This window comes from Cervus canadensis, chromosome 26 (genome assembly GCF_019320065.1).
Source record: "Cervus canadensis isolate Bull #8, Minnesota chromosome 26, ASM1932006v1, whole genome shotgun sequence".
Classification (NCBI taxonomy): Eukaryota; Metazoa; Chordata; class Mammalia; order Artiodactyla; family Cervidae; genus Cervus; species Cervus canadensis.
In genome coordinates, this window is record NC_057411.1 from 44620386 (window position 1) to 44637722 (window position 17337).

General features: G+C 46.7%; 1 protein-coding gene across 1 annotated transcript in view; it reads right to left on the minus strand.

Moving 5' to 3' along the window:
• Window positions 1–17337, minus strand: part of BOD1L1 (biorientation of chromosomes in cell division 1 like 1) — a 51456-nt gene that overhangs the window by 17180 nt on the left and 16939 nt on the right. Inside the window, exons 9-14 of the mRNA XM_043447751.1 lie at window positions 16854–16926; window positions 8848–14785; window positions 6727–6791; window positions 4404–4488; window positions 2195–2238; window positions 418–475 (exon numbers count right to left, since the gene is read on the minus strand). Of these exons, the coding sequence (XP_043303686.1) occupies window positions 418–475; window positions 2195–2238; window positions 4404–4488; window positions 6727–6791; window positions 8848–14785; window positions 16854–16926 (6263 nt within the window). The remainder of the gene's footprint in view (window positions 1–417; window positions 476–2194; window positions 2239–4403; window positions 4489–6726; window positions 6792–8847; window positions 14786–16853; window positions 16927–17337) is intronic.

Sequence of the window (17337 nt, forward strand, 5' to 3'; positions counted from 1 at the left end):
ACATAAACATGACGTCCCTGGTCTGCTACCACACGAAGGCTGCTTGTCAGAAGGCAACACAGTTAACTACGCAGCACAGACCCTCTCCTATGAGACAAAGCACAGGGGACTATACATTTTGTATTCACAATGGATAAACCCTTTGTGAGGTTCCTGCCAAACTCTAGTTGTTATTTAAGGCAAGGGACCATTTATAAGCTACATGACCTTGAGGGAGCCAGTGGCCTGCTCCCTATGTCTGTTTCCTCAACTACAGATGTGATGCTGTGAACGTTCACTTTACTGGATTATATGAGTTACATGATTAAGAATTTGCCAAGTAATTATAATTAGCACAGGGCCTGCCACATAAAAGGCACTAGACAAATGACAATTACAACTAATATTAAAATTATACTATGAAATTCATTAACTTACCTTCTTTGCTATAAAATTTCCCATGAACTTCAGTTGTTTCTGAGCCTGCATTTTCGACCTAAACACACAATAGAAAAGGCTATTTATGGATATTCTCACAAAAATCTTGAATATCTAGAAAATAATCTGGCTGTTTGTGAGAACGCTTAAAGGGACTGAAGAACGTGTTCTTTTAAATTTCACCCAGAAGTTCAAGAGCAGAGGACACTTTCTTTTTGAAGAAGTTTCAGTTTAACAAATTAGCATCCTACTATGTTTATTCTCCTTGTCTTTAAAGCAGTTATGGTAAAAGAGTAAGAAATAAAGAGAGAAAAAACTTTGGAAATTCTCTTTTCATCCAATGATCCTTCATGATTTTCTTTTTTAAAAAATGTTGAGGGATTCTGTCAATCTGTTATAATGTTTCCCTCAGGTAAACTTTGTCCATTTTACTGTTTTTTTAAACTGAGGGAAAGTCTCCAGATATCCCTCATGTCTGCTCAGTCACTTCAGTCGTGTCCGACTCTTTGCAACCCCACAGACTGTGCCCACCAGGCTCCTCTGTCCATGGGATTCTCCAGGCAAGGACACTAGAGTGGGCTGCCATTCCCTTCTCCAGGGATCTTCCCCATCCAGGGATTGAACCCGAGTTTCTTATGTCTCCTGCACTGGAAGGTGAGTTCTTTACCACACTAAAGCCACCTGGGAAGCCCCCAGAATATCCTACACAACATTCTAAACCCCAGCTACAGAATTTCCTACTTGGAAAGGAGGACAGACATGCTCAGATAGGGAAAAGGCAGCTGCTGCAGCACACGGTGGGGCAGCCTGGAGATGCAGCCACATTTCGAATCCTTTGAGCTCTTCGAGGGTAAACCCCAACAGAACCAAGTGGGGCTTTTCTCTCCCTTTCCCTCAGCAGACTGGGTTGAGGGCCCAGATACAGCCTGGGATGTCTCAACAGGGGGAGGTAAGCCCCCCAGCACCACGGGTGTTTGGTGGGAAGCAGGGCTCTTCTGAGTCTCCTAGTGACACTGGAAAGAATGTGACTATCTGTGATTTACAAGCATTTTACAAAATGTGCACTCCTCTATGCATGAAGAAAGACCAAAAAAAAAAAAAATTCCTTCAAGGACAAAAGGGATTATGAAAGCCACAGCTAGGAAAAAAATATGTATTCACGGCAATTACAGTTTAGTACATTCACAAACACTTTCTAAAGATATACAGTGAAGTTCTTAAAGTTGGTTTGGTCGACAGCACCGGGATAATTTAAAACACCACAGTCCAATTTGCAGGCCTATTATAGCAATAAAAAATAGAAAGCTCCCAATTCTTCAAAGAATTTCATTAAGATTACCAGGGGAGCTCCCAAGTCCGAGGGATCTGGATCTATTTCCTTGGTTCTGTCTCATGATATTTCCTCGGTTCTGTCTCATGATATTTCCTTCTTCTGTTTCCTTGGTTCTCTCTCATGATATTGGCGTAAAGAGCCACTAGAACACAGGGCTGCTGAATTCAGAGTGACTCCTTTTTTTCTGAGATAAGCAACTAAATTTCCTGACATCACTGGATAAAGTTGAACAGCAACTAAATTTCCTGACATCACTGGATAAAGTTGAACATGAAATTAAAGATGTGAGTAGGGTGAATTTCAATGGAGAGCACACTACAAATGGCCTCACCTCCTAAAGAAACGCAGGGCCAGCCCCTCCCAAAAATGTAATCACTTTCAAAACCCCAAATCAGAACAATCCCAAGTGATAACAACAAAATCCAAACAATTACGGTGGCTTACATTTGGTGATTCAATCGCCAGCGAAGGCTCCCTCTGCAGTTCAACTGTTCAAAGACAAAAATGAGAAATGAGGAAGCTGAAAGCTGGTTCTGAACTACAGAAACAAATCGAGAGCTTTTAGTTAAGTGAGACTGTGTCGCTAAGGGGCCCAGCTGCCTTTGTGAATTATAACTTCTGGGCCAATTATTTTCTATCAATACCATCTATGTTCTGTCACACAACCAGAACAACGACAAAAATAACGTTCCCTGTTTTTAGAGTAATGGCAGCAATCCATTAGATCACTACAGTGATTTAACCATGTTGGCGATCTGAGGCTTGGAAGGAAGGTGGGGAAGGTCTCCACTGTAACTGTTAAGTGACAGGGTAACGCTGGTTCATTTAAAAATAATCCCATCAAATGAAGAGTTAGATCTTATCCCCTAGAACAGCAAAGGTCTATTTATATTCTTTGGAAGACTGAAGTACAAGGCCTACTGTTTCTACTCAACAATGACAGAACACACATTTTTCTTTTAAACAACTTCCTTTTACGTAAGTAGATCTCTTATTGAACTGTACCTAAACACAGTCTGAAATATAACTCTGGGAACAAAGAACTTTAGAATCCAAAAATGTTACCTTCTTGACAATTAACAAATGGGATGTTAATTATGTGTACTCTAACACATACACAGGAATTTTAACTAATATCATCTATCCAAGTTTTGGGAAGATTAGTCATTGTTAGGGTTTTAACATGTCAGGACAAGTGGCTTACCAGGTCTTGGGGTGGTCTTCCAGGAACCCCTGGTATTTCTGCTTATAAGGTTCCTGTGGTCACATACTTCAAAGGCTGCCCTTTCAGATGGTTTGCCTTGGAAGATCCCCACCCTGACAGCCCCAGATAGCCCGGACTGAGGACTTATACACACCACCGCTCACACACCGCCTTTCTCTTTGCCTGGTGCACCGAATACACACCTACTTGTTCTTCAATATTTGTCTCCAAATTAGGGGGGATATCAAGTGCTTGAAATGAAAATTTAAATGTATATGTTCTTTGACCTCTCGGTTCACTTTTTCAAAAACACTAGGGGAAGTACATGGTTACACATATATTGAAGCTCACTGCAAGCGTTATTTATAACAGTAAAACCCAGAAACACTGGAGGGCACTAAAAGACCTAACAACAGGTGGGACCATGCGTTACAGACCACTATTAAAACAAATGAAGTTGATCTGTATACACTGACAATGAAGGATGCCCACAAGACATGGCTGAGTTTAAAAAAAAATTATAGAAAATGTAATAACTCAGGCACCTAAACTGAATTAGAAGTCTCAGGATTTCGGCCATGAATGACAGCACAAGGTATCTTCCTAGAGGCCAAGAATGGGAAAGCGACTGCTTCTGCTGGGGATTAAGAGAGAAGGTAAGAAACTGGGCCTTCGAAAGATGTCTTTGCTCCTGGACCGTGCTTTGCCTGAACTTCTCAAGTGTTTTGAATGCTATGGACTGGATGCTTGTGTCCCCCTCATACTGAATATACTGCCACCCATCCCCTATATTAAACACGTCATCCCCAGGGTGACGGTGGTATAGTGAGGGTCTCTGGCGGGTGGTCAGATTTACATGAAGTCATGTGTAAAGTGGTCCGGAGACCGAAGTGTTTGAGAACTGCTGTCCTAACCCTGTCTGAGGCTGAGACTCTACCCTTCACACCTTTAGCGGAGGCTGAAGACTGGCGCAGAGAGAGACAGCAGAGGCTCTGCAAGCGGGGAGGAGCTTCAGTGACGCAGCAACGGCCAGAGCCCAGGGGTCAAGAGCGTGAAGTTAAAAGAAGTGGGCACACGGGCACAGACTAGCCTTTTGAAAATGAGCTGTGATGGTGCCTGGAAGGACAGGGAGGGCCACAGAGACACACGTGTGGGTGAGAGCAAGGGTCTGCTCCAAAGTAGCTAGTTTGGCCACAATTATTCGGAGACATCAGATTTAAACAACAACCTTATGTGATTTTGACTGAGGTTAACACTTGATGAAGAAAAAGTGTAAGTTAAAAATGAAATAGCAAAGAGTTTTCTCTAACCTATGTTAAAAAATGAGAGGTAAATCCATATAGCCTATCAATGTTTTATTACGAATTAGCTATAAATTTTAAGTGGTAATAACAGATAAATCCACATATAAGGAAAAAATAATGTGAACAACCACTAAAAGGAGTTTACCTGTTCCACTCAGCTTTCTCCCACTTGGACTTCCTGGTGGTGCTGAAACGTCATGATTTTTCTCTTCCCCTGATGGCACAAATACCTAAAAAGTCCAAGGCACCGTAAGAAGGTAAATGAGGTTTTTGAAATAAGAAGTTATTTTTGTGTATAGTGTTAGAAAGTGTTCTAGTTTCATTCTTTTACAAGTGGTTGACCAGTTATCCCAGCACCACTTGTTAAAGAGGTTGTCTTTTTTCCATTGTATATCCTTGCCTCCTTTGTCAAAGATAAGGTGTCCATAGGTCGTGGATTTATCTCTGGGCTTTCTATTCTGTTCCATTGATCTATATTTCTGTCTTTGTGCCAGTACCATACTGTCTTGATGACTGTGGCTTTGTAGTAGAGTCTGAAGTCAGGCAGGTTGATTCCTCCAGTTCCATTCTTCTTTCTCAAGATTACTTTGGCTATTCGAGGTTTTTGTATTTCCATACAAATTGTGAAATTCTTTGGTCTAGTTCTGTGAAAAATACCGTTGGTAACCTTGATAGGGATTGCATTGAATTATAGATTGCTTATAGGTAGATATAGAGAGGGTGTGGAGAAAGGGAACCCTCTTTACTGTTGTGGATCAAAAACTAGTACAGCCGTATGGAAAACAGTGTGGAGATTTCTTAAAAAACTGGAAATAGAACTGCCATATGACCCAGCAATCCCACTTCTGGGCATACACACTGAGGAAACCAGATCTGAAAGAGACACGTGCACCCCAATGTTCATCGCAGCACTGTTTATAATAGCCAGGACATGGAAGCAACCTAGATGCCCATCAGCAGATGAATGGATAAGGAAGCTGTGGTACATATACACCATGGAATATTACTCAGCCATTAAAAAGAATTCATTGAATCAGTTCTAATGAGATGGATGAAACTGGAGCCCATTATACAGAGTGAAGTAAGCCAGAAAGATAAAGAACATTACAGCATACTAACACATATATATGGAATTTAGAAAGATGGTAACGACAACCCTATATGCAAAACAGGAAAAGAGACACAGAAGTACAGAACAGACTTTTGCACTCTGTGGGAGAAGGTGAGGGTGGGATGTTTCGAAAGAACAGCATGTATATTATCTATGGTGAAACAGGTCACCAGCCCAGGTGGGATGCATGAGACAAGTGCTCGGGCCTGGTGCACTGGGAAGACCCAGAGGAATCGGGTGGAGAGGGAGGTGGGAGGGGGGATCGGGATGGGGAATACGTGTAAATCTGTGGCTGATTCATATCAATGTATGACAATATAAATAAATAAATAAATAAAAATTAAAAAAAAAAAAAAAAGAAGTTAATTCACCTCAAGTGAGTTAAACAAAGCACTCAGCATCCTGTCAACCTTTAGGAACAAAAAGGTAAAAGTAATCTCGTATTTCATCCATCAATGGCTCTCCTACTGTGCTAAAGTGAAATGCTGAGTACAGAACACAAGTCCTTCCTGATCTGGTCCCACTTCTTTAAGAGGCTTGAAGTCTCAGCACAGCTCAGCCCCGGAACTACTGCAACGCTCAGGACTCACGACTGGCTCTTCCCTTTCTGTGTCCTCGGGTACACTCCCACCCTATTTGCAAAAGTCCACTCCAACGTCCTCCTGCAAGCCGTCTCCCTCCCACCCACTGGCCCTGCTGTGAGTCGAGGCGCCTCTGTCCTGCACGCACAGCCCCCATGTTTACCACTATCTTGTCATGTGGCCTCCGAGGTGCCAGGAGATCAGGTGGGAAGGGGGCATGGAGACTAAACTGTGGAAAGCACACAGGCTGTGGCAGAAGAACAAGAGAACCTCCTCCCAAACTAGATTTTATTCTAAATGCAATGAGGAGTCACTGGAAATTTCAAGCAGAGCAATGACATGACCTAATTTATGCTTTTCAAGCTAACTCTCAGGGCTGGGTGAAGACTGGAGGAGGGGCTGGAGAGGAAGCAGAATGGGGACACTACCTACCCGGGCTGAGGCTTAGACGGGGTAGGAGCCGTGGAAACAGAAATAGGTGGATTCAAGTTACATTTTGGGAATGGAGACGATGAGAACCAGCAATAGATGAAATGTGGGGTGACGGAGGGTGACCCTTGGGTTTCTGGTCTGAGTGGATGGATTGATGATGGTGCTATCAGCTGAGACTATTGAGGCTCTGAACTCTTCCCTCACAAGACGTGACAATACAGAACTGAGATAGCTTCAGTGCAGTGAGAGCGGGGGCTGCATTCTGCTCGTGTACATACACCTACATATGGTGAAAAGGTACGGACACCACTGACAGTTCAGCAGAACTGAAGAATCAGCCATACCTCAGGTTTCAAGTTGGTTTTCAGTCCCAGTCCCCCCAGAGCATTCAATGGAGACTCTTCGCTGCCTAAAGAAATGCAAACCATTCAATCAGTTTAAGAATTTGCTTGCAAAATACATCTTGAGTCAAAAGGTAACAGAACGTTGTCTAGTTACTATCTAGACATGCCATGCCCTCTTCCATCCTGTTTTAGTTTGCTGTCAGTAGAAAACAACAAAGGGGAATATGTCTGAAAATTCTCAGATAAAAGGCAAGGGGTCATTCACTCATTTTAGGGGGTGCTCAGCCCTCACATTTGGGGGGATGGAATGTGTGTAAAAATGTTTCCTGCTGCTATGATGGCTGCCCACAAAGAATGATACGCTATCATTTGCGAGGACGTCTTATTTCCAAGTATTTTTCTATAGATATCTGTATCAAGCTTGTCCCTAAAAGAAAACATTCAAGGCCACTGAGATATATTCCTAATAAAGACAGTGATTTGTGAACACATTCATTTTACTTGCTTTGTGCTGACACAGAAAAGTTGAACATAAAAGTTAAAAACTGTGAAGCAGATAAAAAGGGAACAGGATTTTCTCTACTAGACTCAAACCTGTCCCTTTCTTTCCTTCCCTCCTCTGTCCTGCGAATTGTTCCTCTCACCTGCCCACATGGAAGCCTCCCAAGAAAACCCTTACTTTCTCCAGGAGGCTGTGGGCTTTTCCTTGCTAAAAGTCCTTCTATTCCTGCTCCTTCAAAGGGAAGGAGAGGCAGGAGGCAAGAGGAATAACAGACTGTAGCAATGGCTGAATCAGAGAAACTTTCAGAGCATTCAACTCACCCTAAGTTAAAGTCAACAAATAAATTTAAAGTCATTTATTTCAACCCTTGGAACATCTCAGTGTCTCCGAAGTCCCCATAAGGAACAGGCCTCAGCCTCCGAGTAGCACTTAGGTGGTATTTCAGCTTAAAAGCGCAGCTTGCTCCCATTTACACAGAGTGGAGAGGAAGATAGCATTCCCTGCTTGCTTCCCGTCCAGCCCACGTACCCACTCTGAGTCCTCACAGCATCCTGTTAAGCCTGTCCTAAGCACCTGTCACGGTGCTGTATCACAGCCTAAACACAATATGTGGCTGGATTCACAACCATCTTCCCACCATTTCTGAATCCACAGTGGTACCTGGTATCATGTGTCTGAAGTGGGTGGGTAAGTGGTAATCAATGACTGAGCTCCAAGCTTACACCTTTGAAAAGTACCAAGTTTCCAACAAGACTGGCACTCTCTGAAATCTAGCACAAGAGAACACGATTCTTTTCTTCTTCAAATACTAAGCCAGAAACTAGTCCATTTACACAAACAATAAACGCTGCTAAATAAAACATAATTAGAAGCAGCCAGCTAGACTGAACAGACACACACCTGGAATCTGTAATAAGTCACATGAGGGCTGGAACGGGGTTGTTATGTGCTACTGTCCCCTTTTCACACAACAGAAAGCTGAGGCTCAGATGTACTTTTTTTCCTAAGAGGCATCCGAGTACTGTGCAAGTTATTTAAACTCTCTGAACTTTCATTTGTAAAATGAGGATGATTAAAAAAAAAGCTCATTTCATACACTGCTGTAAGGTGCCTTCATTTTGATTGATAAGAAACCTGAAGGTCAAAGATGGTTAGTAACTTACAACAGTCCTACAGACGACACTTGTCCAGCCAATGAGACAGCTGGCAGTCTCCTCACTGCCCATGTCGCACATGAGCAGTGGGTCTAAGACTAACCGTTTAAACATGATTTAGAGAAGCCTGACCCTCAAGTTGGATGACAGTGATTTTGCTACATTCTAGAACCAAAACCTCCGTGGTGGCTCAGACACTAAAGCATCTGCCTACAATGTGGGAGCCCCGGGTTCAATCCCTGGGTCAGGAAGATCTCCTGGAGAAGGAAATGGCAACCCACTCTAGTGTTCTTGCCTGGAAAATCCATGGATGGAGGAGCTTGGTAGGCTACAGTCCATGGGTCCCAAAGACTTGGACACTGCTGAGCGACTTCACTTTCACTTTCAGAACCAAAACCATCTTAAATGTCCTGTACACACAATTATCTTTATAAAACACGAAAATTTGTACTTAAAGACTCTCACCTAGGTCATGCAAATTTTCTTCAGAAGAAACAGTGACTTGAAGACCTTGCTGGCAGGACTTGGTCACGCTGTTACCTTCTCCTGTTTTCTCAGCAGACGCTGGGACAGTGCACTGGCCACGGTGGTCACTCTTGCTGGTCAAGTTCTGCTCCTGCTTAGAGGCTGAGAGCGCTACACCATAGGCGGTGGGGAGGGCTGCTGTGTGGGAAAGAGCCGGTTCTGACTCCTGGCCATTAACACATTCCGGGGTGGTGGTTTTCAAGTTGCCCTCAGGCCCCCACGGGTCATCAGCTTTTTCAGCACCGGGACTGACTGCTGTCAAACAGCACACACTGACGGAGGTGCCCTCGGGCACCTGCTCTGGTCCTTGCGGGTCGACAGGTGAGTCCCCGCTCCCCCCTGCTGGACACCTCGCTGGCGTGCTGCCCCCTGATGTCCCTGCCTCAGGCCTTTCATCTTCTCTCTGAACTCTGTCTGCACAGTCCTTGCCAAGCCCCTTGCTCTCCAACACCCGCCTGACACCTGCAGAGAGCATGCTGACCAACGCTGGGTCATGCCCTTCCCCAGTGCCCCCTGCCACCACGGGGCCCACTTCTTCTCCCCCTGTGGAGGGCCCAGGACACTGACACGTGTCCTCGGCCATTAGGCTGGACAAAGGGGCCTGAGGAGGGCTCGTCTTCGTGGCTGACGGGGCATCCTTTCCTTTGGGGCTGCCTGCACTCGGATGAACCTCTTCTTGCCGGTCGAGACCAGCGGGGGCCAGCAGGCATTCGGCCGTGCTGGTGGAGATGATGGCGGCGTCGCTCACGTCCTCCGGGCCCACGACGGCGGGCGGCTCCTCCTCCTGAGGGAGGGCGCCCGCCATGACCGCCTCACAGCCTTCCGAGGTGCTGGTGGAAATCATGGCCGCGTCGCTCGTCTCTTCCGCCGGCGTGACCGAGGCCCGGGCGTCCTCTCGAGTGAGCGCACTGGACACCGGGCCCTCGCAGTCCTCTCCGGAGCTTGTGGAGATGATGGCGCTGCCGTCCTTCTCCTCCAGGACGGGTGGCTCATGCTCCCGTTCCGTAGCCACACCACACACACAAGCCTCGCAATCTTCTGTGATGCTGGTGGAAATGAGGGCACATTCGTCCTTCTCCTCCTTGCTGGTTGAAGCGAGGGGGCTCTCGGCTTGCGCGGGCGCACTGGGTGTGGGCCCCTCGAAGTCGTCGGCGCTCACGGGGGCCAGCCCTTTGGCTCGGTCTTCCGCGGCTGCCACCGGCTGCGGACTCTGGGCGCCGTGGAGGGCTGCCGCGCTGGAAATGGGCACCTCGAACTCCTCCCCGATGCTCGTGGAAATCATGGCACACTCGTCTTTCTCCTCGTTTCTCGCAGCTGTGAGCTGGCTCCCGTCACCCGACGCCGCGCTGGGCATGGGGGCCTCGAATTCCTCCACGTTCACTCTGGGGCCTTCCGCGCTCTCTTCAGGTCTTGGGGCGCTTGAACGGCCCGCCCCCACGTCTACCACGGTGCTCAGCTGCGGGGTGAGATCGTCTGTCGTGCTGGTGGAGATCACCAAGCCCTTCCCTTCACCTGAACCCCCAGCCACCCCGGCCTGGTTGGCGATACTGTCACTGGCTGTGGCGGCCACAAGGCCGTCACAGTCTTCGTTTTCCACGGAGGTGATGACACCCTCATCTTCTTTTTCGCCCGGCGATGTGTGAGGAGGCCCGTGTTCTGGGACAGCTGCGGACACGAGGGCCTCGTAACTGCCCCCCACCAGGCCGGTGGAGGGCGTGGTGTCATCGGCTTTCTCCTTTCTGCTGAGCTCACTGTCCCTGCGGTCTGAAGCCGTGCTCGTCATGGGCCCCTGGCGACCCTCGGGAGCGGGAGCCGCCACGCCCTCCGCTGCAACCCCGCTGCTGACGCTGCTCTCCACGACCCCTTTGGCGCTGGAGCAGATCTCGGCGTCTTTAGCGTCCTTCTCTGCGCCACTCACGCTGTCCACGGTACTCTCGTTCGCGTGCGGGACGGTGCCGCCGGCCTCGGCATCCACGAGGCCCGCCGCAGGGCCGAGCTGCCCGTCCCCTCCTGCACTCTCGCAGACCGACCCCCCTTCGCTCTCCTCCTCCATCCCTGTGCACGTGGACGCGTGCCCGACCTCGTTCCCCCGGCCCGTGCTGGTCACCACGCCCTCCCCTTCGTCCTCGTCCTCCTTGGCGCCCGTGCTGGTCACCACGCCCTCGTCGTCGCCGGGGCCGGCAGCCACCACCGGCGCATCAGTGGGGTCTTTGGCTACTGTGCTGTCCATGGCACTCTCTTCGTTTTCTTCGGATTCGGAACTCAGGGCAAAGCCTTCGCCGCTCTCCTCCGAACCTGTGCAGCTCGCCAGGCCCTCCGCATCCTCCTCCGTGATCCCGGTGCTGGTGACGGCACTCTCACCCTCCGGGCCGTCTGTCACAGAAGCGCTTTCCTCTTGGGCAGCGCTGGCTGCCGCGGGCGTGGGGGTGTCTACCGGGCCCCCGGGGGCCCCCATCACCCTGCGCTGCTCCTGTAGCCCCACGCCAGCCGCGGAGCACAAGACGCCGCCGTCTCTTCTCCCCCCTGCCCCTGTGCACGTCACCGTCCCCTCGCTTTCCTTCTTGGGACCTGCTCTCCGCGGGCTTCTCTGGAATCCATCCAACTCTTCGTTGCTCAGGGACCCCTCCCTGATGTCCATCCCAGCGCTTGTTACTGCCCCGTCGCTCTCAACCTCACTGATAAACGTGACCGTTCCTTCCACGAGGTCCGAGTCTCCACCTGAAGACCCATCGCACTTGCCCTCAGAGCCCGCGCTGGTCACAGCGTCGTCCTTCTCCTCCGAGGCTGCGCTCCTGGCGTCAGCCCCGGTGGTCCCCGCGGGGGCGATCGCAGGTTCTGTCTTTCTTTCTTCAGGCTCGGCCACCGCGCATTCCCCACTTTCTCCTTCTTTGGTGCTTGTGAGGAACGTTTCGCTTTCTGCAAATCCTTCTGTGACAACACCCCCACCTTCCTCTGCCGCGGCAAAGACAGTGCCTTCTCTGGCTTCCGCCCCGACATGAAGAGGGTGGTTTTCGGAGCACATGCCTGTCGTGAGGCCTTCGTCCGCCTCGATGCTTGTGCAAGGCACGGCCACCCCACCCTCCACCATCTCTGCAGATGTGGTTGTGGCCGTCCCCGCCTTCACCGGGTTTAGGGGAACACTGCTGTCCTTCCCCTCAGTGCTGCTGGCGATGGAAGCCTTTTCTCCTCTACCAGGCCTGGCGGTCGGTGTCTCAGCTTTCCTGCTCCTTTGATGTAGAACAGAGGACACGGCGTTGCTTCCGACACTGGTGTCCACTTCACTGTGTCCGTGCCTTCTGTCAGCATCGACTGGTGTGTTTTTGGCTTCACCTGGGCCTCTGCTCTGCTCAAGTCCAAGAGGATCTGAGTTCATGCCTTCCACCTGATCAACAGCAGCACCAGCCTTGTCACCATTTTCCACAGAAGCCCTAACTGTATGCTTCGAATTTGAGTCCCTTCCTTTCCCATCTGCATCCATCAAGCCACCTTCCTTGTCAGCATCCTCATTTCCCACCGTCCTGTCTGCTGACTCACTGCCCACAGGCGTGTCTGCTTTCCCTTGCCTGCTGTGCGGCTCGAAGGCCTGGGCAACCTCCGGAATGCGTCCTCTGCTCTCCATGCTGGCTTCTGCTGGTGTATCTACCATGGAAACTGCATCGCCTTCTCTGCTGTCACTTGTCCTAGGGACTTCTGATTCCCCAACAGTCCAGCTTTGCCTAGGGATTTCAGAGTGGTGGCCGAGCGAGGGGCTGGCTGTGGCACCTTCTGACCCAGTTCTTTCGTCAACTACAGGAGGCACCCCTGAATCGTGAGAATGTTTCTGAGACCCAGCAGCCATGGGGCCTAAGGACGGGGCGGGATCTGCCTTTGTGGAATGTTTAAGAGTGGCAGCTCCTGGAGCAAGGCGTTCTTCAGTGGGCTTGGTGGTGGTTTTCAAATTCTTCTGTGCCCTGTCACTTTCTGACGGGGCATGGGGTAACAAACAGTGACTCGTTTCAGAGTCTACATTCATTTCGTGAGTTCCTCGTTGAGCGGACTCCTTCTCCCCAGAGTTAGGTTTGGACACGGAGCTTTGGAGATGCATTTTCTTGGTCAGGGTGCTTCTATGGTCAGCGTGCTTTTCAGAATTACCAACAGCTCCTGTTCCACGTCCTGATCTACAGGCCGGAGATGCTGTTTTTGAGTCCCCCGTGGGAGTCTGTAACCCCTCCCTCAGGACTGCAGTGGTGGTTTTTTGTTTCATAACATTTTCTGAGTCAAGGTCTTGCTGAGAGCTACTGCTGCCATCTTGGGTTTTGCGGACCTCTGCTGCATTTTCCGTGGCTGGCTCGGGATCAATTTCCATTGGCTCTTGTTCAGGTATCAGGGCAGGATCACTTTTTTTTGGTCTCTGAAGGGAGGAACTACTGGGAGCGCCCGAAGGGTTTGCTGCTGGTTTTTCTTCTCCTTTAGCCATCTCTTGGGATACGCTGCCTCTTCGATTTTCACACAACCTTCTACTTAACTTCTTCTCTACGACCGAACCACTTCCTCTGGGCTTCTCGTGACTGCCGTCACCTTCTTTTCCATCCTTGTCCTCTGTTTTGCTGTCTTCCTTCTTTTTCGCGTCCTTACTACCGTGCTTTAAGCTCCTGCTTTTGTGCCCGTCTGACAGCCTTCTCTCGAGTCTGGTGGCGCCTGACTCTTTGTCACCCTTGCACCTCTCCTTTGCTGGCGGCAACTTCGCTCTGTGACCAGACTCTCTCTGCACGCTATGTGCTGAAGGGGCCGCGCTCTCTGACGTGGGGTCCACACCACTCTCCTCAGAAGGTCTGTCTTCAACCCTGGACTTGCGCTGTCTCTCTGGGTCACCTTCTTCAGTGTTCTTCTCCTTCTCTGGTTTTGGAGTGGTTGCCAGTTTTGTGGTATTTTCCTGTGATTCTGTTTCAGATGCTTTCAACTGTTTGCCTTGGCTTCTGGACTTAGTCTTCAACACAAGTTTCTCTTCCAACAAGCTCTTGGTTCTTCGCCTCTCCTTGTGAACCACCTCTTCTGGTTTGGAATTACTATCTGCGTTAGTCGAGTCATTATCACATTTATCCTCGGAGTAACTTTCGCTTCTTCTCTGTACTGTGCTTCCATGTTGCCTGGAGCTCAGAGAGTCCTTCTGAATTTTAGAATCACTTGATCTTCTTGATTTGTGCTCTGCCTTCGTTTTGTCGGCTGACCCGTGCCTCTCTTTCTTATTTTCTTTACGAACGTTCTCGTCGGTTTTTATGATATACTCAGAAACTGGTTTACCATCTTTGCCCAAAACTGACAATTTCCTTTCATTCCGGTGTTTACTTCTTCGTTCAGCTTTATCATCTGACGCAAGTTTTGTTTGCTGACTTGTCTTCTGAACGTTCTCATCTTTCAGGCCTCTCTCAGAAGAGTGGACCTCAGCCTCGTCACCTGCTTTATGTGCACTGTCACCTTTGTACTTGTGTTTTGTAGACGGTTTGTCTTCTGACAGAGTTTTCTCTTTTTCAGGCTTTTCCTTGGAGGATTTCGCCTCTTTCTTAGGCAGGCTTTTTAAATGTGGTGTTTCTGAATCATCTTTCTTTAGATGCTTTTCGTTTTTGAGTGTGCTTTTCTGTTTCTGGGGCTCTTCTGTGCCACTTTCTGAGCGTTCCACTGGCCTTTTTCCATCCCTTGTGTCAGTCTCTTCCTGCACCCCTTCCACCACAACAGGGGTAGAAGTCCGTCTCTTGTGTTCCCTTTCTATTTTGGATTCGTTTTTGTTTTCATCAGCTGGGTGCAAAGACTCTGAAAGTCTCCGGGCAGGTTTACTTGGTTCACTCTTTGCATGAACATGCTTCAAATCCTTGGAAGAAGATGCTTTTTCCTTTTCACAATGCTGTAAGAAAATAAAAGTTAAAATATGAGACCTACTAAGATTAGTTTTTATATTCAAATCTAAAATTTGGGTGCATTTAGTATGTTGCATGTTGTAACATGCTTGTTGTTGTTGAAGTTCTTAAGCCACGCGACTCTTTGTGACCCCAATGACTGTAGCCCGCCAGGCTCCCCCGTCCATGGGATTTCCCAGGCAAGAAAACTGGAGTGGTGTGCCATTTCCTTCTCCAGGCAGTCTTCCTGACCCAGGTATCGAACCTGCGTCTCCTGAATTGGCAGGTGAATTCTTTACTACATGCTACACCTTACTTATTTCATCTCTGCCAGCAGCTGGTAGGTATTATTAACATACTTCTATGCATCAGGAACCTGAAACTCAGGAAGGTTCAATAATGAGACACCCAGCAATGAGTTCAGATAATTTCATTCCAGGTCTAATACTCTTCCCACTATAATAGCAGCATCTTTATAGGAAGTAGTTCTTTCTCCTGAGGTGCATCCAGGCATTTGAAGGCCTTCTCAGACTTTAAATTAATAAAGCCCACTAATGCCCAGTGGTCACTAATAAACAGAAGCTGAAAGAATGACATTAGTTCTTTTTAGTCCAAAAGCTTAATACCTAATGAAGGCAATTAAAAATTTTACAATGAAATAAAGGTATCTTACATTTTAATTTAGAAATGCAAATTATCTATGGGAACTTCATGAATTTAGGTTACCAGGAAGACAGTTTATTTAGGAAGCTTCAAATGCACATAGAAACTCATGGTAACTAATAGTAATCATATACATCAGATGTACATGTTCATATCCAAGGGAAGATACCAATAGACCAAAGCAGCCAAACCTTCCTCCCGACCCACAGTCTGGTGCTGACTGGACTGATGTTAATGACCAACAACACTTTATAATAAGGACTCATGAACTAGCTATAATTATTCTTATTTAAACAATGGGCTGAAATCCTCAGAAAGCCCTTTGTGTTTCTGGGTCAGTTTATCACTGCACCTTTTTTACACTTTAACATGAAGATTAATACACTATTACTATAGGGACTGGGACATAGCAAGATCTTAAAAAAATACTTTAAAATTAAATTCCACAAATAAAGAACTAACAGGGATGCCATCAACCTAATTTTACAATAAGTTCTAACCAATTAATGTGAATACAATCTTATGAGATCATTTTTCACAGGAATTTCTCATAAAATAAAGTTAAATATTAAAAATATAACATTAGAATATCAGGATATACTATATGACTCTAATTTCTACATAAAGGCATTAAGAATATTTACCAGCTATGAATAATTAATTACTAAATTATTACTGCTTCCCTTAGAAGTGTTAAGATATTCAATAGTTCAGCTATAGAATTATAAATATGGAAGTGTATAGAAAGATAAAAACCCAGTGAAAACAAACGTTTATCACAGTAAAACAAAAGGGAGAAGAAATGTACTTACTGAACATTTTGAGGGTATTTTTATCTACACAGTTTTACTATTTAAAATGATCACATCTTAGAAAACAGTCTAAGTGCTCAACTATAAGGAAATGCTTAAATTATGGTGTATTCATTCAGTGCAAGCTATATAACCATCAGATATAATAATTAGGAAGCTACAGCATGAAATGAGCATGGGGGAATGTTAAAAACACTATGCAAGATTACATTTGCTCTACAAAATTATGAACATATGTGGGTGAGAAATGGAAAAGAATGATAATTTGTTAGCAGAAGGATTTTAGCTTTTTCCTCCTTTTCTTTGTCATTATTATTCCTGGCTATTTTATTATTGTCAATTTAAGAAACAAGAGGTGGGGGAATTGGGGAAAGAGAGAAGAGGAGAAAAGTAGCTATTATCCAGATAAAAGATCACATGAATCAACTTGCCAAAATGAAGAATTTAGGCCATAATAGGATGGGGGAGCTGGAATGCGACAGACTTTCTATTCAAGGTAGAAAAAAAATCAGACTGTATTCTAAGTTTTACTACAAAGAACTGAATGGCTAATATCTAACAGAAGAGCATTTAAAATGGGGTTTTACTAATTAAGACATACCTCACTTGTTTTGAGTGTTTCTCTAGAATCTTCTTCAGGTTGCTGTTTCTTTTTAGCATTCTCATCAATGTTCCTAGGTAGGGCAAAACGTGAAGTAAGAACTTTGGACCAAAAAACGTGATTTAAATTTCTCAGCAAGATTTAAAAACAAGCCGAGCTTTTCTTTACTATAAAACACTTAACTGGTACCTAGAGACTCGTGCACTTCAAATTAAGTCCTATTCTTGGTTGACAGTGAAGAGCTAAATCCCGAATGTGAAGTGGACCACTCTTGGTCCTACAGGGAAGTATTCTTGAAACAAAAATTTGTGATTTGTCACTTGAAGATGAATATGATATGGGCTACCATTTCATTTTGAAAGTCTTATCTTCTGAATAAACCGAGTAGTTTTATTTATTCAGATGGAGAAGGCTGAAGTCTGTAAGAAAAATGAGAGCCACCTCCTCTCACCGAGTTCTGCAGATTATTGACTCAGCTAAAACT